Genomic DNA, 21379 nt, shown 5'->3' on the forward strand with positions numbered 1-21379 from the left:
CTAAAACTGAGCTGCAGCACATTGGCCAAGACCATACAGCGGTTTAACAGGACAGGTACCACTCAGAACAGGCCTCGCCGTGGTCAACCAAAGAAATTTAGTGCACATGCTCAGTGTCAAATCCAGAGGTTGTCTTTGGGAAATAGACATACGAGTGCTGCCAGCATTCCTGCAGAGGTTGAAGGGGTGGGTCAGCCTTTCAGTGCTCAGACCATACGCCACACACTACATCAAATTGGTCTGCATGGTTGTTGTCCCAGAAGGAAGCCTCTTCTAAAGATGATGCACAAGAAAGCCCACAAAAAGTTTGCTGAAGACAAGCAGACTAAGGACATGGATTATTGGAACCATGTACTGTGGTCTGAAACCAAGATAAAAACTTATTGGGTTCAGATGGTGTCAAGCGTGTGTGGCGGCAACCAGGTGAGGAATACAAAGACAAGTGTGTCTTGCCTACAGTCAAGCATGGTGGTGGGAGTGTCATGGTCTGGGGCTGCATGAGTGCTGCTGGCACTGGGGAGCTACAGTTCCTTGATGAAACCATGAATGTCAACATGTCCTGTGACATACTGAAGCAGAGCATGATCCCTCCCTTTGGAGACTGAGCTGAAGGGCAGTATTCCAACATAATAACGACCCCAAGCTGAGGGTAAAGGTGATAAGACTGGCCAAGCATGTCTCCAGACCTAAACCCTATTAAGCATCTGTGGGGCATCCTCAAAACGGAAGGAAGAGGAGTGCAATCCACCAGCTCGGTGAGGTCATCGTGGGGAGTGGAAGAGGACTCCAGTGGCAACCTGTGAAGCTCTGGTGACTTCCATGGCCAAGAGGGTTAAGGTAGTGCTGGAAAATAATACTGGCCACACAAAATATTGACACTTTGGGCCCAATTTGAACATTTTTCACTTAGGGGTGTACTCACTTTTGTTGCCAGCAGTTTAGACATTAATGGCTGTTGGCTGAGATATTTTGAGGGGACAGCAAATATACACTGTTATACAAGCTGTACACTCACTACTTTACATTGTAGCAAAGTGTCATTGTCAGTGTTTGTCGCCTGAAAAGGTATAAAAATATTTACAAAAATGTGAGGGGCGTACTCACTTTTGTGAAATACTGTATACGCACCACCTCAAATATTTCAAAAGCTGTTGTTTCGAATTAAAAAAAGTGAAGATTTGCCATATTATAGGGAAAATCTATAAATATTTACTGTGCCTAAGTACCTGGAAAAATGTACCGTTTGGCTAGACCTATGGGAGTAGGTAAACTGCGATTTCAGGAGGAATTTAAAGCAAATATGTTCCTAAAGTCATGAGATCATACAAAATCACTGCTAGTCTCAGGAGATGTAGTATTTTCACTTCTGTGTAACAAGCTGTTCTTGCTAGAGAGAAAGCTGTACCCGAGCAACTGCAGTGCAAGAATCTCCCTGCCAATCAACAGGAACCCGATCTGGCAAAACCCTGGTCCTCTACAAAAATAGCCAACACCACACAGACACATTGTGGAACAAGGCATTGGTCAGTGATGTGGAAAAGATCTATACAGGGCCTACAGGCAACAAGTGTGACTACTCATTTGCCTAAATAATGGGGCCATCATAGTGCAGTATATCAAACTTTATTTGGGATAAATATATAGAAAACTCACATATAAAACTGCTGCTGTCTGCGTAGCGTGTTCGGGGATCTCCGCCACGTCACTTCCGGGTATTTCCTCCTCCTACGCGCTATGTCACGAATGAGGAAGTCATGTGACATTCGTGACGCAACACGTAGGAGGAGGAAATACCCTGAAGTGACGTGACGGAGCAGGACGGAGATCCCCGAACACGCTACGCAGACAGCAGCAGTTTTATATGTGAGTTTTCTATATATTTATCCCAAATAAAGTTTGATATACTGCACTATGATGGCCCCATTATTTATATGAGCCTGAAGGCACAGAGGATACCACTAAGGAAGCGAGGAAGGACAGTAGGAAATCCTCCATAGGAGATCGGTGCTGTTATATCCCCAGGAGAGAGGACCGGAAATAATAAGGAGATACAAGGATCATCCCAAGAGGAAGTGGACGGCATTGCAACAAAGGATCCATAACCACAGCCATTTATGGTCAAGTGATACTGGCGTCAGGGCCGCTGTTAGAAATCACGGGGCCCTGTACAGCCTACCTAAGCGGGCCCCCCGACCCCACCCACCTCAGCGGGCCCCACCCTGACCCCACCCACCTCAACAAAATGCAGCCTTGGTCCTCAAGTGATATTTATTTTTCTCCTGCCTGTTATAAATTTGATTAGACTAGTGTTCAAAGACACCTGAGATCATCCCTTTTTAATGAGAATGCTGCCGCTGACTTTAAGGCATACTGTAGATTTTCTTTAAAGCATAAGTTGACCCTGACCACCCGATTTTGGGTGGAACATGTAACATGTTCCAAATTCTGCAGCTGCCTCTCCCCCCGCCATTGTAGTTCTCAAAGAACTACAATGGTGCTGTGGAGCACCGTGGTATTTCTTTGATTTTTTCCTGTCAGTGTATCTGCAAGCCCATACGGGATGAACAGGTACACAGATATACTGACGATCTGAAGAAGACCTACATGGCACCAGGGATCTGCTGATTGCTGGTGCAATGCTTTACAGGCTCCAAAAGAAAAAAAAATAAATGCAGATTTTTTTAACTGCAAAAAAATGTGCATTTATTATTTTTTTTAAAAGGTGAACTTATCCTTGAAGCCTTAAAGTACATCTATAATGCCTTTAAATCAGCTGAAGCATGCAATTATAATTATTTAAAATCTTTATGAGCTATTTCACACTAGCATTGCTCTTTGAAGAGTGATCTGCATTCAGATCTCTCTTCAGAGAGCATTTGGCTGGTGGGCGGAGGCATTGTATCACCTCTTCAGCACCTGTTTTAACCACTTCAAAATCCTGATAACAGTTGAATGGGATCGTGGCCAGTAGGCAACATGGTGGGTGGTCCAGTGGGGACAATTTTTGCTGTGCAAAAAGCTTTGCAGTTGTGACATATGTACTTTCCATCCCGCTACCTTTCCAGCATAAGGGCTCTTTGAAACATCTGCTTAGCAAGGGATCCGTGAGTGGATTCCCTGCTGACCTGGAGCTTCTCGGCATAGATGTCAGTGTAAAACATCTTTGCCAGTTCAGTCTATGCCTGTGTATACCACACAGTGGATAGGGGTGGACTGGTGATGGCTCTATGGATGGACAGATGTAAATGGAAAGGTGTCTATTTACATCAGGCTATCTTTAATCTGTCATGCTTAGGTCTGGAAAAATAGACAAGGATGCAGTCCTTTTCCATTATTTTTTTTGGGAACTGGACATATCCAGAGGTAGGTGGATGTAAACAGACAGCAGTCCTTGTCTGACAGATCAAACATAGCCTGATGTAAATGGACACATATCCATTTACATCTGTCCATTCATAGAGCCATTACCAGTCCACCCCTATGCACTGTGTGGTGTATGTGGATTTCTGTAGATCTACATAGCGGTCTGCACAAAAAATTGACTGGTGGATCTAAGTGGAAAGCTTGGGCAAATATTTCTTATGTGGAGTTGTTGGGGGCCCTAAAAACACAGCTCAGCCATTTACTGCCCTCCAAACAGAAATGTAACCAAGCATCTCATGCTTATGATTACCATCATTATAATGATCAGAGCACAGCAGCTGCTCTGTTCCTCTGTCACAGTGTCACTGTTGGTTGCTGATTCTGTTATGGCTGTACTGTCTTACAATCTGTATCACAGTACAGCCATAAAGTTAACCAAATCAGCACCATAACAGCAATGTGACACTGTGACAGAGCAGCTGCTGTGATCTGATCGTTATTATGATGGTAGGCACACAGTGGGGAGTCGGGGAGTGTACCTTCCTTCCTTAGTAGTCAGTGTGTGAGGCTGTGCACCTCCCCCAGCCATCGGATTAAGCCTGCAGTGCCCTCTCAGCCTCCAGCCCACCTCACATCAGTCTCTTCCTCTGTCTGTGGAACTTACTGAGGGAGCAGTGTAGAAAAATATCACTCCGCCAGTGAAAACATAGGCAGTGGATGGCTGTGCCGGAACTATATGGCAGCACATAAGCTTGTCTGCCTGCGCCCCGAAAAAGGAAAAAAGGTCCCTCCTCTGCTCAGTGCTGACATCTCCTGGGCCCCTAATGTTAACCTGAGGGGGCCCAGGAAATTACCCTCAACAAACAAATTGAAGAAGGTATGGTTTATAAAAAACCTTTTTATTTATTTAGGAGAAACAACTGTAAAGCTGCCCGGGCCCCCCTGCTGGACTGATAGAGCCCGGGCCGGTACAACAGGGCTGGTTGTACTGCCCTATCAGCGGCCCTGCCTGGCGTATTACTGACCTCATTGAGGTGAGCATTTAGAGCACTTAGAAGTGATTTCACTGAAAGGATCTGGACATGAAAAACGAGGTGGAGGAAGAATTTGACCCACTGAGAAGCACTTTATTTTGGCTTATTTTGCACAAGAAACTATATCGGACACTTGGATTTATTTATTGACCCACCGAGAAGCACTTTATCTATATTGGCTTATTTGCACAAGTAATTATATTGGACACTTGCATCTATTGGTTTATTTATATAGAATAGGTTACAAATATTCATTTATACTCTATTATTTTCTTTATAAGAAGAGGAATATTAGTAATTATACTATACACAATTTTACGCACTGGTTCACTTTGTATGTTATAAGCACTTTATTATCCAATTTAATTGGGACACAAGCACTTTTGGAATTACCAGTATATTGATACTGCCACTTTTTTAATTAACAACTTATGAATATGGATATTATTTGAAGCACATGAATCACTGTGGAGCACATAAATGACCCTGCTCACCCTCTATATAGATTATTGGTCACATCAGCTCTTTAAGATAGTATTAAAGTAGAAGGTACTTGTTGAAGAAATATACATATATTATCCTATGTACTTTTATTAAATAAGGATTTAGTAGAGAAGAGTGGATATATAACCAAAGTCTTATCATAATCTCTGGTTGAGCAACCCCTTACATTACACTTTGGTGAGTCATGCTGGCCATCATCGTAATTACCTATTGGGGAGACAGACCAAAAGATGAGATTTATACTTCATTTCAGCCGTCTTGATTTTCAGGTTTGCTCATCATTTTAATATTTGCTTTCAATGAAGGTGACCTGGCAGGCATTCAGTAGGTGATCCTGAATTTCTTTTTTTTTCCCCTTGTAAATCCTAAGGGGGGATTTTGTATTGAAATACTATGCTGCAACCACTAAACCAAGTGGCTGGCTCAAGTTTGACATAGAATGCCGCCTGTCAAGCTCTGCAACCCGTTAGATTTGCCGCAGCATGTGTACTACACTGTCTGGTTGCAACATCGGGATTTAGGTTGGTGATCGGTAAAAAATTGTGGATTAACCACCTGTTTGATAACCCTTGTGAAATAGACCTAAGAGATCTGGGAACTCTGCAAAACTGTTGTTTCCCAAAAGCCTCATTAACCACTTAAGCCCCGGAGGATTTGCCTGCTCAAAGACCAGGCCCTATTTTGAGATTCGGCACTGCGTGACTTTAACGGACAATTTTGCAGTACCCAAATGAAATGGACGTCCTTTTTTTCCCACAAACAGAGCTTTCTTTTGGTGGCATTTGATCACCTGTGCGATTTTTACTTTTTGCGTTATCAACAAAAAAAAAAAGAGCAACAATTTTGGAAAAACAACAATATTTTTTATATGAAATTCTCAAAAAAAAAGCACATAAAAACATTTAACATTTTAGGCCAATTTGTTTTCTGCTACATATTTTTTTACTAACGTTTACTAACTACGGGAAAGATTTGTCATTTTTGTTTTTTTTTTTGTTTGTTTTTTTTTTTAACTAGTAATGGCGGCGATCTGCGATTTTTTTGCAGGACTGCGACATTGAAGCAGTTAGATCGGACCCCTGACTGACATTTGACACTTTTGGGGGTACCAGTGACATTACTACAGTAATCAGTGCTATAAATATGCACTGTTACTTTAAAAAATGACACTGGCAGGGAAGGGGTTAACTTTATTGGTGATCAAGGGGTTAAATGTGTCCTTAGGGGCATGATTCTAACTGTCAAGGGGCGTGGCCTGTTAGATCATAACAGAGACATACGATCCTACATAGCAGGATCGTATAGCCTCTGTCATGATAGAAGGGAGAATGACAGACGGCTGTGTTTACATCAGCCGTCTGCCTTTCTCCCTCTCCTGAGCGAGATCGCGAGTGGCCGGCAGACATCGGAGCCGCCGGTCACACGCGCGGGATGTCAGTGAACGAGCGGGCCCACAGGCTCGTGGGCGAGTGACGTACCCATACATCACTTTGCCCAGAAGGGGGTGACCGCCGCCGTATATAGTCGTGCGGCGGTCGGCAAGTGGTTAACAGAAGCAGCCATGGTGTGGGCTGCTTTAAAAACTTCCCCCTAAAAGAAAAAAAAAAAAAAAAATTTGTAGGTACTCTGGATCTTACACATGCCATATTTTGTGGTGCCATTAAGTGGTCAGTTACGAAGCAAACAGCACTTAATAAAGACCTCTTATAATGCATACTGTGGTATATCATAGCAAACTGTATTTTCCATTCTTCTTATGGCTGCAAATTGTTTTATATGTTGTGTGTGTCAATAACAGCATATACACTAGTAGATCACTTAAGGAGTAAATGCAATGCACAGTCTCCTCAGACACACATACCCCTTGTTTTGTAATATAGCAGCCAGCTGGCTTGTCTTGTTTCCGGGAGCAGCGCAGGCATCAATAACATGGGCCCCAACAGGAGGAGACAGAAGCAATGCTGGAAGACAACTAGCCTACAAAAATAAAGTGAAATGAGCACATACTGAAAACACCAAGGTTTAGTGAGAGACATTACACCATTCCTAGAGGTTATGCTCACCTTGTCCTGCAGTATGAGATGCCCGGCTGTATATAATGAGTCTTTATGGAAATCTGTGTTCGGAGGAAAGATCAATAGATCAGGAATGTAGGAGTCTTGGAGGAATCTCTTGCCAGGCTTCTGTGCAAATTGAGCAATTTCTTCTATACTGAACAAATACACATACATTCAAATGTTTACAAATGTTTTGAACATGTAAAGCAATTTGACATCTTAATGCCAATAAAAAAAAAAAAAAAAAAGTGTCATTTCCCAATTATACAACATAATATAAACATGCACATTATGAAACACCAACAGACTCCACTGAAATATACGGTCACAAATGTAATTGTTAACCATGTGTACATGTTAGCAAAACTCATTTCTTTCTGTATAAGTCGCACTTGGCCCTGCCCCCTTCAAGCTCCCCAGGTCTTCCTAATGGTGAGGAGAAATAAGTTGGAATTGCCAAGGTTTGTGACAACTTAAAGTCGTAGTAACTACGTTTTTCAACAAAAAAAAGTTATTACCCATGTCATGACCCTGTTATATATAATGTTACCTATTTGTATTCTCTAGTCAGGAGGACTCCTCTAGAGAATTGGTCTATGCTATGGAATGGGTCATAGTAACTGTATCCCTCTTTTATTTCACTGTATTCATTTTCATATGTTTATGTAATGTATACATGTGGTAAACTATGCTGACATATTTACGATCAATAAAAGTTGGATTAAAAAAAAATAAATCGTAGTAAACTTTATAGAATTTTTTGGCTAAAATTGGCCCTGATGAAAGGTTATGCCGCAATGTGCTAGTATGCACAGCAGATTATTACAATATGACAGACCTACATTTCAAATGGAGCCTTATCACTACTTCTGACACTACCATCTTCACCCAGTCTTCCTTTTGGGTTTACACTCTGGTTGTTTGAAAGGCCGGGCTGCAATGACGTCACTCCTGCACATGCACACGGGAGTCACTATGACAGCTGTTTTCTGCACACATGGCACACTCAGTGCGTCAGCTGAAGCCAAAGTGAATATCTCCTAAATGGTGCAAGTTTAGGAGATATTTAAAATTGCTTACAGACTTATTATAAGCTTACCTGTAGGACGAAATGAAAAATAGGACTTTACTACCACTTTAAAGTGGATTTTTGTGTAATTTTGAAATTGATGGCAGCAACACATCTCAAAAACGGGACAGGGCATCAAAGTGCCTGTAATAACTAACAAGGAAGAGCTGGAAGAACATTTTGCAACGAATTAGGTTAACTGACAAGTCAGTAACATGATTGGGTATAAAAATAGCATCTTCGCAAATCAGTGTGTCAAAAGTAAAGACGGGCAGAGGTTCAAAAATCTGTAAAAAGCTGCATCTAAAAATTGTTGAACAATTTCAGAATAATGTTCATAAACATAAAATTGCAAAGACTAACTATATCATCAGCTACAGTACTTGATATTATCAAAAGATTATGGGAATCTGAAGAAATCTCTGTGTGCACGGGCCTTTAGAAGGCACTGCATTAAAAACAAGCATGATTCTGTAGTGGACATCACTGCATGGGCTTAGGAATACTTCCAAAAAAGTACTGTTTTTCTCTGTGCCATCCAAAAATGCAAGGTAAAGCTTGATTACGAAAGGTAGCCATATCTGAGCATGATTCAGAAATGACCCGGTCTTCTCTGGGCCAAAGCGAAATTTAAAATGGTCTGATGCAAAGTGGAAAACTGTTCTATGGTCAGACAAATCGAAATTTGACATTCTTTTATGCAAACGTGGGTGCTGCATCCTCCAGACATCTTGTTATTAGTGCTCAGCTCAAAAGCCTGCATCTGATGGTATGGGGGAACATTAGTGCAAATGGAATGTGCAGCTTGCACATCTGGAAAGGCACCATCAATGCTGAAAGATAGAGCAAGGGTTTTAGAGCAGCATATGCTCCCACCCAGATGATGTCTTTCAGGAAAGGCCTTGCATATATTTCAGCAGAACAATGCTAAACCACATACTGCATCTATGACAACAGCATGACTTTGTATTAGTCTGGTCTGGCCTCCCTCCGATCCAGACAAAAGACAAATATGACCCAGGACTGTTGAGCAGTTAGAATCCTAAATCAGGCAAGAAGGGGACAAAATTCCTCCCTAAAAACTCCAGCATCCGGTCCCCTCAGTTCCCAGATGTTTACAAAGTGTTGTTAAAGATTTCTTGGCCATACTTTTATGGATTACAAGAGTGCAGTTAGTTCTGCACTCCTGTGATCTGTTTTCAGCTGACAGCGGGCTTCAGAAAGCATAGAGGTGGTCCAGGCTCTGAAAAAACCCCAACCATATGGTTGGTATCCACCCAGAGGCCTGGATCGGCACCTGAATCAGCCTCTTAGTGACCTGCCCCCTCCACAGCCCAGAGCTCTAGTGAGTGCTCGAGGAGAGAGCAGAGAGCCACTGACAGACAGTCATAGCTCTCTGCTCAAAGCGGAGGGAGAAAACTAGGCAATCAGTGTTCGATCACTCAGTCCTCACTACAGAACCGACGGGGCACAGATGCAGCATCGGATCAATTCTGCATCCACCTGGGTAAATATAAAATGTTTGTTTTATTTTTAAATCCTGAACTTCTCTTTTAACCACTTCCGGATCGCCCGCCGCTGCAGTTTTACGTCGCTATTTTGATGTTCAATAACGGTGTAATGGCTGCAGATAGCTGCAATAACCCCGGTAAGGTGGATGGTCCTCTTTCACATAAAAGTGGTCCCAGTGGCGGATTCCCAGCGGGATCACTTTTATGGGCGGCGGGAGAGGTGCCCCCTCCTGCCGCAACCCGGTCATTTTTCGCGCTTACCAAAGCCGTCGGTAGCGGGGAAAACTATCTGATCTGTTGTAGTCCTAGGCAGGAAGTCGAGTGAGGGCAAGATGGCCCCCACGCTACTCTATGGCCGTGGAGGACTGGACCGACATACGTCACTTCCTCCCAAACGTCCTTAAAGGGCCATTTTTTTTTCCCCCATGTTAAAGTTTTGTTTTTTTTTCCTTTTGCTTTTAAGTGTAGATGTGAGATCTGAGGTCTTTTTGACCCCAGATCTCACATTAAAGGAGGACCTGTCCTGCTTATTTATATCAAAAGGGATGTTTACATGCCTTGTAATAGGAATAAATGTGATCAAAAAAGTTTTTTTTTTTTTTAAATTAAATCGCTCGTCCCTCCGAGCTCCTGCGCAAAAGTGAACACATACGCAAGTCGCGTCCACATATGTAAACGGTGTTCAAACCACATGTGAGGTATTGCCGCGATCGTTAGAGCAATAATTATAGCCCTAGACCTCCTCTAACTCTAAGCTGCTAACCTGTAGACATTTTTAACCACTTCAGCTCCGCAAGGTTTTACACCCTTAATGACCAGGCCATTTTTTGCGATTTGGCACTGCGTTAATTTAACAATTGTGCGATTGTGCGACACTGTACCCAAATAAAAATGATGTCCTTTTTTTTGTCCCACAAATAGAGCTTTCTTTTGGTGGTATTTGATCACCTCTGCTGTTTTTAGATTTTGTGCTATAAACAAAAGTGTCACAATTTTGAAAAAACACAATTTTTACTTTCTGCTAAAAAAAATCCCAGTAAAAATTAAAAAAAAAAAAAAATCTATTTTTTTTTTTATCAGTTTAGGCCATTTTGTATTCGGCTACATATTTTTGGAAAAAAAAAATCCTAAAAAGCAAATTTAAATTGGTTTGTGCAAAAGTTATAGCATTTACAAACTATAGGATAGATTTTTGGACTTTATTTTTTGATTATTATTAGTAATGGTGGCGATCTGCGATTTTTAGCGGGACTGTGACATTGCGGCGGACAGATCAGACCCCTGACATTTTTGACACTTTTTGGGGACCAGTGACATTACAGTAATCAGTGCTAAATAATATGCACTGTTACAATATAAATTACACTGACAGGGAAGGGGGTTAATACTGGGGGTGATCAAGGGGTTAGATGCAAGCCTAAATGTGCTTGCTAACTATGGGGGGGGGGGCGCTCTGTGACAGGCACACAGAGATCAGTGTTTCAGCTTATAAATAAATAAAATTGCTGCACAAAAATATCATGTAACCGCCATGTGATCAATATCCCATCAGTTTGTACTCAGATGTAGCTAAAAACTAATAAACGATATATAGATAGAGATATAGATAGAGATCTATCTCACCTATACATACATATACACACACACACACACACACATATATATATCTATCTATCTATGTAGGTGTAGAAATCACATATATAAAAAATGAAGTATTATCCGATTAGTGCCAATATATAGTGACCTCTTGTAAAGTACCAATGGTGCGGACTAAACTAATACTCATAAATAAATGCAAAGTTCATAATGTGCAAAACACAGTTCTTGTTGAATCAGTGCAAATAAATGGATCCGAATCCTCCAAAAAGTGCAAATGACAAGGTCACGTAAAAGTGACCTGTGCTTCCAAAGTGCCAAGGCAATGGAGTGTCACAGCAAACAGGCTCACCTTAAAGCCTGCGACTATGCGGTTAAGCAATAGTCAAATAACGCTTAGTAGGATCTCCTAATAGCTCCCAGACAAGGATCCTTTACATAGATTGGCTCCTTCCACAAGCTTTCAGGTCATATGCAGGGAAAATTAGCCTCCTTCCTTAATGCTTCCAGGTGAGGATCCTCTGTATACCCTTAGTTCCCCTTCAAGCCATCAGGTGTGTTACATATGAAAGGATAAACTGGCATAGTGCTGACATCCTTAAGACAAATATTTATTGAAGAAATAAGATTAACACTCACATTTAAAAGGTGCTTCCAGTGCACCACTCTATAGCAAGCCTTCTATATTAAAAAGTGAATCAGTGGTGGTATGGTGAGAAATCTCAACCCGATCTGCTATCCGGCAGCTGACAGCCTAACTGAGAAGTCCAGTGTAACATCCCGTCTGTCCTGGCCCCTCCCCTATGCGTGACGACACAGGGAACCATGTGTCTTCATCAGGGAATATGTGGTTCCCTGTGTCGTCACGCATAGGGGAGGGGCCAGGACGGACGGAACGTTACACTGGACTTCTCAGGCTGTCAGCTGTCACACCACCATCGATTCACTTTTTAATATAGAAGGCTTGCTATTGAGTGATGCACTGAAAGCACCTTTTAAATGTGAGTGCCACTCTTATTTCTTCAATAAATATTTGTCTTAAGGATGTCAGCACTATGTCAGTTTCTTCCTTTCATATGTAACACACCTGATGGCTTGAAGGGGAACTAAGGGTATACGGAGGATCCTCACCTGGAAGCGTTAAGGAAGGAGGCTAATTTTCCCTGCATATGACCTGTGTCTGAAAGCTTGTGGAAGGAGCCAATCTATGTAAAGGATCCTTGCCTGGGAGCTATTAGGAGATCCTACTAAGCGCTATTTGACTATTGCTTAACCGCATAGTCGCCGGCTTTAAGGTGAGCGCCCACTCACAAGGGGGTGCCTGTTTGCTGTGACACTTCATTGCCTTGGCCCTTTGGAAGCACAGGTCACTTTATGTGACCTTATCATTTGAACTGTTTCGTACTATTGGCACTTTTTGGAGGATTCGGATCCATCTATTTGCACTGATTCAACAGTAACGGTTTTCTGTGAACTTTGCATTTATTTATGAGTATTAGTTTAGTCAGCACCATTGGCACTTTACAAGAGGTCACTATATATTGGCACTTGTCTAGATTTATTTTGGCACTAATCGGATAATACTTCATTTTTATATATGCGATTTCTACACATTGGGCACAATTTATACATATATATTTATTTATCGTTTATAACTTTTTACCTACATCTGAGTACAAACTGATGGGATATTGATCACATGATGGTTACATGATATTTTTGCACAGCAATTTTATTTCTACTATTCACGCTGTATGAGATAGTGGATTGTTTGCAGCAATTATATTGTTAATTGTTTGCTCGTAGGATTTATTGTTTTAATTTTGGGTGTTTCAGCTTAGCTGAAACACACAATCTCACTGTGCCTGTGCCTTTATTTACACAGGCAGGCGGCTCTTCTGGCAGTTTCTCTAAAGATCGCGGGAGGCCACCGGCGATAGAACCTGCTCCTCCCGCTGTGTAATCACAACGGGAGCTCGGCTCCGGCGGCGCGCACGCACAGCCGAGATCGCGTGCACATAATCACATAGATCTACGCGATTATGGGCAGCCGAGCCACCCTATCACAGTAAATCTGCGTTGGGCGGTCGGCAAGTGGTTAAAGTGTCGCCTATGGAGATCTTTAAGTACCAATGTTTGTCACAATTCCACGAGCGTGCACAATTTTGAAGCATGACATGTTGGGTATCTATTTACTCGGCGTAACATTACCTTTCACATTATAGAAAAAAATGGCCTAACTTTTACTGTTTTTCTTATTTTTAATAAAAAATAAATGTTTTTTTCCAAAAACCACTGCGCAAATATGGTGTGACAAAGTATTGCAACGACCTCCATTTTATTCTCTGCTAAAAAAAAAAAAAAAAAAATCTATCTATCTATCTATCTATCTATCTATATATATATATATATATATATATATAATGTTTTGGGGGCTCTAAGTAATTTTCTAGCAAAAAATACTGATTTTAACTTGTAAACAACAAAACAACAAGTGTCAGAAATAGGCCTGGTCATTAAGTGGTTAAAAGAAGAGGGGATGCTAAACTGTGGTATACATAGCCCTGTTCCCAACTTTTTTGAAAGGGGTTGCAGCCATCAATTTCAAGACGACCTTACTTTTTTCTTTAAATGGTACATTTTCTCAGTTTAAACATTTGATATGTTTATAATAATTTGGGTTTATGAGATTTGCACATCATTGCATTCTGTTCTTATGTAGATTTTACACAGCGTCCCAATTTTTTTGGAATGCTCAGCAATGCTAACTGAGAACTCACCTTCGTGCCTTTCCCAGGTAAGTATACCCCTGGCGTTTGAAATAAGAGATTACATCATTCATGGAGGTCTTCAGTGTGTTCACACGTATATATCGTGGCAAGGCTGGTCCTGAAGGTAGAGCAGATAGAAAAGACGTGAAGAAAGAAGTAATACTTTAAACACTTCCAGCCCAAGGACGTTATATGACGACCTGGACTTTGAGTGGAGATATCTGAATGATGACTGCAGCTGAAGGCATCATTCAGATATCATCTTTTGCAGCCAGCAACTCCCTGCACTGTAAGAACAATCATCAGCCACTTGATCGTTCTTACAGGCAGCGGGAGGGGACGTCCCTCTGATTCTTCCCACCCGTGCGATCAGCGAGCCGGAGAAGGAATTCGCTGGTGGCAAAAGTTCACCATAGAGAATACTGAGGACCAGATGGTCCCCGGCAGCCTCTGACTCTCGGGAGGCCTAGGAGCGACGTTATGACGTTACATCCATGCTGGCAGTCGTAAATATTGCCGTGATCTCGGCTGGAAAGGCTGAGATCGATAGATATATATATATATATATATATATATTTTTTTTTTTTTTTATCTCAGTCTTTCCAACCTAAAGGAGAACCTGTCATGCTCTATTCTTATTACAAGGGATGTATACAATCATTGTAATAAAAATAAAAGTGATAAAAAAAAAGGATGTAAAAAAAGGTAAAGAATAATAATAAAAAAATGTTTTAAAGCGCCCCAGTCCCGGCACTCAGAAGCCAACGCATACATTCGTTGTGACCACATATGTAAAACGGTGTTAAAACAACACGAGGTATCACCACAAATTTTAGAGCAAGAGCAACAATTCTAGCCCAAGACCTCCTCTGTACCTCTATGCTGGTAACCTGTAAAAAATTGTAAGCCTCGCCTATGGAGATTAAGTACCAAAGTTTGGCGCCATTTCTCGAGTGTGCACAATTTTAAAGCGTGACACGTTAGGTATCCATTTACTTGACGTAACATCATCTATCACATAAAGAAAGATGTTATTTTTTTTTTTTTTTAAATGCATGAAACCCCCCGCCCCCACAAACCACAAAAAAAAAAAAAAAAATGCGTTTGAAAAATTGCTGCCCAAATACTATAAGAGATTAAAAAGTAGCAATGACCGCCATTTTATTCCCTAAGGTATCTGATAAAAAAATATATTGAATGTTTGGGGGCTCTGAGTAATTTTCTAGCAAAAAAAAAAATATAATTAATTTCACAAGTAGTAGAGGAGTGCCTTTTTTTTTGTTGCTTTAATTATATATTAGAACTTCCATTGCTTTCCTCAGTATGCACATTGCATGGTGCAGTATCCCGACTTTCCTGGCTCGTAGGAGCACTGAAAAAAATTAAAAAGGATCACAGATTCTAACATACCATCAGTCACGACACCCATAGAAGTCAACAAGTCTCGATTGCTGCTGACCTTCTTCTTGACCTTTAACTTTGCGAGTTCAGCTTGTAACCGGGCACGGTGGGCAAGAATGGTTGCCTTCCATCGACCTCCACATTGCAGACCTTTGCCAAAAAGCAAATCATACACTAGCACCTGAGACAGAAGGACACAGTGAGCTGACTGATCATCTGCTAAGAATGCACACTTTAAGCCTGGGTTCACACTATTGGGATGCGGGAACCAGCGCAATTCTAGTGCGGATTCCTGCTATGCATCTCCATCGCAGGCAGTTAACACTGCCCTCTGCAAACCGCAGCAGGTGTAAATACAAAATTAATGACAGCTGCAGCTGTCCCTTGTCGGCTCGAAGACTGAGAACTGAGTGATCACATGATCACCAATGGCTCAGTTCTCAGTCTGCAAACCGCAGCGGGTGTCAATACAAAGGTAATGACCCACAGATCGGTTCACAGACGCAGTGTGAACTGTGAATTCAGACAGGGATCAGAACGCATGGGTGTGAACACCCATGCGTTTTGATTCTAGTGCGGGGGGGGGGGGGGGGGTTCCTGCATTATGTTCATGCAAAAGCAATGCGAGTTCAGCCATACAATTTGCATCACACAGACATCACATGTGATCTGCACAATAATGCGAATCACATGCAAGTCGACTGTCTGTGTTTGCAATAGTGTGAAACCAGGTTCAAGTACTTAAAAAAAATAATCTATACTCACCTGTAGCTGTCCCTCGAACTGAGTGATCACATGACCACCAATGGCTCAGTTCTCGGTCTGCAAAGAATAATGAGCAGCAGAGATTGTTAAAGCTGATACGCACTATACAATTTTCTGAAGATTTTTTACTTTAGATTTACCAAAACCATATAATATGAGGTTAGACCTAAACACTTTCAATTTGCATGCAATCAGACATGTCCTTGCACTACATAGTTGAAGGTAAATCTAAAGGAAATCTATCAACAAAAGTTGTATAGTGTGTATCCAGCTTTAATCACCACTCTGTTCTTCAAGCACTCACTGGAGTGCCAGGCAGAGGAGGGGGGGTAACGTTGCTGCCTCTAGCTCTCTCCTGCATGCTGAGAAGCAGGGTCAGCTGCCAATCAGGCAGCTGAGTGAATCCCAACAATATTTACGGGATCCTCTCAGAGCGTGAAGCGGCTCTGTGAAGTCAGTAGACAGCAGGCAATAGCCAGCTATCAGCTGACTCTTGGGTCACAGGACAACAGTAAGTGCATTCCTGTGACCCATAGGAGTATAGCCATAAAAGCTTTGGCCATACTGTTCTTTCAACTGTGCAGCCAAATTTCAAATGTGGCTGTAGTAAGAAATAAAACAATGGAGAGCGAGCGCTATGTATTCATAAGCTGCTAGCCCTAAAAAGGTTAATATATGCCTTCTAAAACAAGAAAAGAAAATAGTGCAGCGCTAATAATCCAATCTAGTATAGTCCTTAAGTGTAAAAATCCAATTCATATGTCGCAATATAGGAAATTAAGGGGGAAGTCAGGAAAGCCCTTAGATGTCACAAATATCACTGTGAGTGATAGGCAGATTCCTCTTGAGAACGTGTACTGACACAAAACGCATCCAGGACTGGGCCTACACACTGCCTGCCGCATCTGTGCTGAGGAGCGGTGGACTTTCTGATGAGTTTGACTCAAGGCTTGGCTCCCTGGGAAATCTGTTGAGCATATAGAGGTGCCTGGTGGAGGATCACTGTGTTGTGTATCACACCGTTTTGGATGGTCTGTCACCCTGTGGACTCTCTATGTGAATTATCTACCGGTTTGTGACATCTAAAGCCTCGTACACACGATCAAATTATCTAACGATCTTTCGTCCATTTTTTGTTGCATGCTAGTCTCATATGGAAAGTGAAGAGGTTACTTTCATACAAAAATTCTCGTAGGACAGAATTCAACTTCAGAAGTGATGTCATGTGTAGAATTGTTTTGTATGTATTCTTTCGTTTCTGAGCATGCCTAGACTTGCTCTTACAAAATTTTTTTGGACGAAAACTGTACTCATGAAACGAAAATCGGGCATTGTGTTGACGTACGATAAAAATTTTATAGCCTGCACATCCAGTTTTTGTCATCCGATAATTCGTAATCAGCTGTCGAAAGCACCTTACTAACAATCCGAAAATCAGCAGATCGTTCGTCTGACAAAATTTTACTTCTGATTTTCATATTGTGTGTACAGTCCTTAAGGGCTTTCCTGTCTTCCCCTTCACTTCCTATACAGGCAGTCCCCGACTTACGAACATCTGAGTTGCGAACGACTCCTACTTATGAACGGGGGCCGCATGACGTCACTGCCGGCTATTTCCGGCTTCTCGCTCCTGTGCTGGATACCGAGCCAAGCAGCCATCTTTCAGTGCCCGGAGACACAACGCACGCTGCAGTACTACATGTACTGTATGCCCCACACTTCCAGAAGCATCTCACTCGCATCCCGCTGCACAGGTATGAATTATATTGGCTGGAGTTACACCTAAAAAGTACATGTTCCGACTTACAAACAAATTCGACTTAAGAACAAACCTACAGTCCCTATTGTGTTCGTAACCCCGGGACCGCCTGTATTATGACATATGAATTGGATTTTTACACTTAAGGACTATACAGGACTGGATTATTTATAAGCGCTGCACTGTTTTCTTTTGTTGTAGTAAGAAATGTCTGAATCTGATGCACAGCTTTCTTGAGGCTGACACACGTTAACTGCTTTACTACTGCTCAACACACTTGTGTCGCTGGGTGGCCATTGTTTATGTGCCCGTTCACTGTGTGCTCTCAACACAAGGCCGAGCGGTCAACTCAACGTGCACATGATCATCAATCCTTCGCACCCCTCAGGCATTCACAATTATTTCAAAGGGAAGCTGAGAGGGGATTAACCACTTGCCGACCGTCGATAGCCTGTGAGGGTCTAGGGAGCGAGCACGCGCCCCCGGAGGCGTGGTCACGGACCCGATGTCCGCCGGTCACTTGCGATCGTCGGGTGGAGAGGGAGAAAGGCAGGCGGCTGATGTAAACAAGCCACCTGTCATTCTCCCCTGTGTAGAAACAGTGATCATACGGTTCTACTATGTAGGACCGTTGATCACTGTTCCTACACCTCAAGCCACAGCCAATCACAGTTAAGGCCCGTACACACGTACCGATCGTCGGCATACAAACGTCGGTGGACGAAGGATCTGCCGATTGTACGCGTGTTAGTATGGTGCCTCCGACAGCTGTCTGCGCACAATCCGCGGACAAAAGTCTTTCGTGCAAACATGAAAATATTTGTATGCCGACACCAGAACGGACGATTGTTCGCCTGTCAGTACACAATTCGGCCGACAGACCGCAGATTTGCAAGACTGGGCATGCTCAGAAAATAGAAAACACAGGGAAAGTTAACCATTACATGACATCACTTCTGCAGTCGGCGGACAAAATTCTTGTGCTGTCCTTGTGCTGTCTTTGCACTTTTCAGCAGACACCGACATCCCGGGGAGAAAAGAGGAACATTTGTAAGCCGACCATCGGTACGTGTGTACGGGGCTTTAGAATCACGCCCCTAGGGACACACATAACCCCTCCTTCTCAAATAAAGTTAACCCCTTCACTGCCAGTGTAATTTTACAGTAACAGTGCATATGTATAGCACTGATTACTGTAGAAATATGTCACTGGTAGCCCCAAAAGTGTCAAAAATGTCAGTTAAGGGTCCGATCTGTCCGCCGCAATACCGCAAAAAAAAAAAAATCGTAGATCGCCGCCATTATGCGTTAAAAAAAACAACAACAAAAATCTTTCCCTTTGTTAGTAAACGCGATAACTTTTGCGCAAACCAATCAAAATACGCTTTTTTTTACCAAACATAGGTAGCATAAAACAAATTGGCCTAAAATGTTAAGAAATTTTGATTTTTACATTCTTTTGGGGGGAATTTCATATAAAAAAAATGTGAAAAATATTATCTTTGCAAAATTGTCGCTCTTTTTTTGTTTATAGCGCATGATCAAAAAAAAAAAAAAAAAAAAAAAAAAAAAATCGCACAGGTGATCAAATACCACCAAAAGAAAGCTCTGTTTGTGGGAAAAAAAGGATGTCAAATTCGTTTAGGTACAGCGTCACACGACCGCGCAATTGTCCGTTAAATTCACGCAGTGCCGAATCGCAAAATACCCCCTGGTCAGGAAGGGGGTAAAATCTTCCGGGGCTTAAGTGGTTAAGACCCCTTTCACACATGTCCTGCGACTTGGGACTGCTAAGTCATATGACAAGTCGTACCCCATGATTTCCAAAACGTACCGTCAATATCTGTGCGACTTCACTTTGATGCCACTTGAGGTCTATAGACCTCAATATTACACAGGCATTGTCCAGGCCAGGTGGCACAAGGGACCAAACTGTCAGACAAGTATCACTTTACTAACTTTCCCCATTGTAGATCATACAAAGACCACCTTCCATACCTCCCAACTTTTTGAGATGGAAATGAGGGACACCTATTAGCAAAAGTAATGTAGACATAGAACACACCCCCTGCCACGCCCCCTAAAGGAGAAATATACAAAAAAGAAATATGAAAAGTTGAACCCACAAGTGCTTCTTATTTTACCACTTCTATTCCTTTATACTGGCTTTTGAATTTTTTAAAAAATGCAGCAATTTAGAAGTTGGATGAAAGCTTTAGCACTGGGAAACGGTTTTTTGAAAGATAAATAGTGCATTTTATATACAAGTATATAGATCAGACCAAAATGAGGAGGAAAGAGGGGCAGATTGTTCCAAATCAGGGACAGTTGGGAGCTATGCCCCCTTCTACCAATGACAGCCCGGCCTGCAGGGGGCGCCATCCTACTCACTTTGGCCAGGTTCAGGGGCAGTTTCTTGTTCCCTCGTAGTAGCTGTGAACTGGTGATGACATCTTCCAGCACGGGAGAGAAGCGCAGAGTCTCACACAGCAGAGCGTACAGCTGCCGGACATTCTGGGTGACAAGGAAAACAAGGGGTTAATCAGCGCTGCCATGTGCCGTGGGTGTGTACACACAATGGCAGAGGGTGAGAAAGAGGCACCTTGTAGCCGCTGTCGTACACCAAGCTCTTCACAGCGCCTTCCTTCCGCCCCAGCCTGTCCAGGATCCCCGCCGCCGTCTGGTACAGAGCCATGGCTGCTCCGACCTGCACACGTGTTTTCCCTTCCGCCTCTCTGCGGCCATTCACTGCCTGCGATTTACGACATCAGCCGAGACATCGCTTTACGGCTCCAGTGTGCGTATGGAGGCTCAGTGCTGAGAGGAGAGTGGGCGGGGCTATACAAAGCTCTCCGAATGGGAGTTCTTATTTATATTTGTCATAGAAAACACCTGGAAACATGTCAGTCTGTTATAAAATTAGGAAGTCCTGTCATCTTCACATAGTTGCCAACATTCTGAAAATGTTTAGGGATACTTTTTTTTAATGTAGGCGGAGTATTATGTTAATTAGGGGTGGGGCATTCATTTTTTAGGAAGGATGGTGGAAATGGGCGTGGTTAGAAATTGTGCCTACAGTGGGCGTGGCTTAAAGGGTGTGGTTACAGTCTGAGATTACTTATATCAGCTTTTTTCAACCAGGGTGCCTTGAGGTTTATCTGCAGTGCCTTGGCAAAATGCATAAAGATTGATCTTTGTGTACATGCCAGCGGGTGGATTAAGCCTGCCTTGTAGTTACACAAAGCCAGGGGTTTTCGTTATGCACCACTACGACTTTCCGGACACTGGCATCCTAACCAGGGGTGGGTAGGAGGGACGGTTGCCCTGGGCGCAATGGTATATTGCAGCGATGGGGGGTGCCTTGATCCTAACCCTAGGGGAAGGGGGGTGCAGTTTGCCATCCTTGCCCTGAGTGCTGAATGACCTTGTCCCGGGACTGATCCTAACAACCAATGATGTCATCAGTTAATAAGGAGGATGTCTGTTGCCTCCACAGCATCCTTATTTGACCTCCTGTGCCTCTCTCACTCTGCACTTGGATCACATTAG

General features: G+C 42.6%; 1 protein-coding gene across 1 annotated transcript in view; it reads right to left on the minus strand.

Annotated features, from left to right (window-relative positions):
• NSUN5 (NOP2/Sun RNA methyltransferase 5) overlaps positions 1–20638 on the minus strand; it is a gene marked incomplete at its 3' end in the record, with an annotated part of 31629 nt that extends 10991 nt beyond the window's left edge. Inside the window, exons 1-6 of the mRNA XM_082244301.1 lie at positions 20433–20638; positions 20222–20344; positions 15316–15487; positions 13915–14023; positions 6965–7112; positions 6763–6878 (exon numbers count right to left, since the gene is read on the minus strand). Of these exons, the coding sequence (XP_082100427.1) occupies positions 6763–6878; positions 6965–7112; positions 13915–14023; positions 15316–15487; positions 20222–20344; positions 20433–20525 (761 nt within the window). The 5' untranslated portion in view covers positions 20526–20638. The remainder of the gene's footprint in view (positions 1–6762; positions 6879–6964; positions 7113–13914; positions 14024–15315; positions 15488–20221; positions 20345–20432) is intronic.
• Between the last annotated feature and the right edge of the window lie 741 nt (positions 20639–21379).

This window comes from Pelophylax lessonae (genome assembly GCF_965119305.1).
Source record: "Pelophylax lessonae genome assembly, chromosome: 2".
In the NCBI taxonomy this organism is placed as follows: domain Eukaryota; kingdom Metazoa; phylum Chordata; class Amphibia; order Anura; family Ranidae; genus Pelophylax; species Pelophylax lessonae.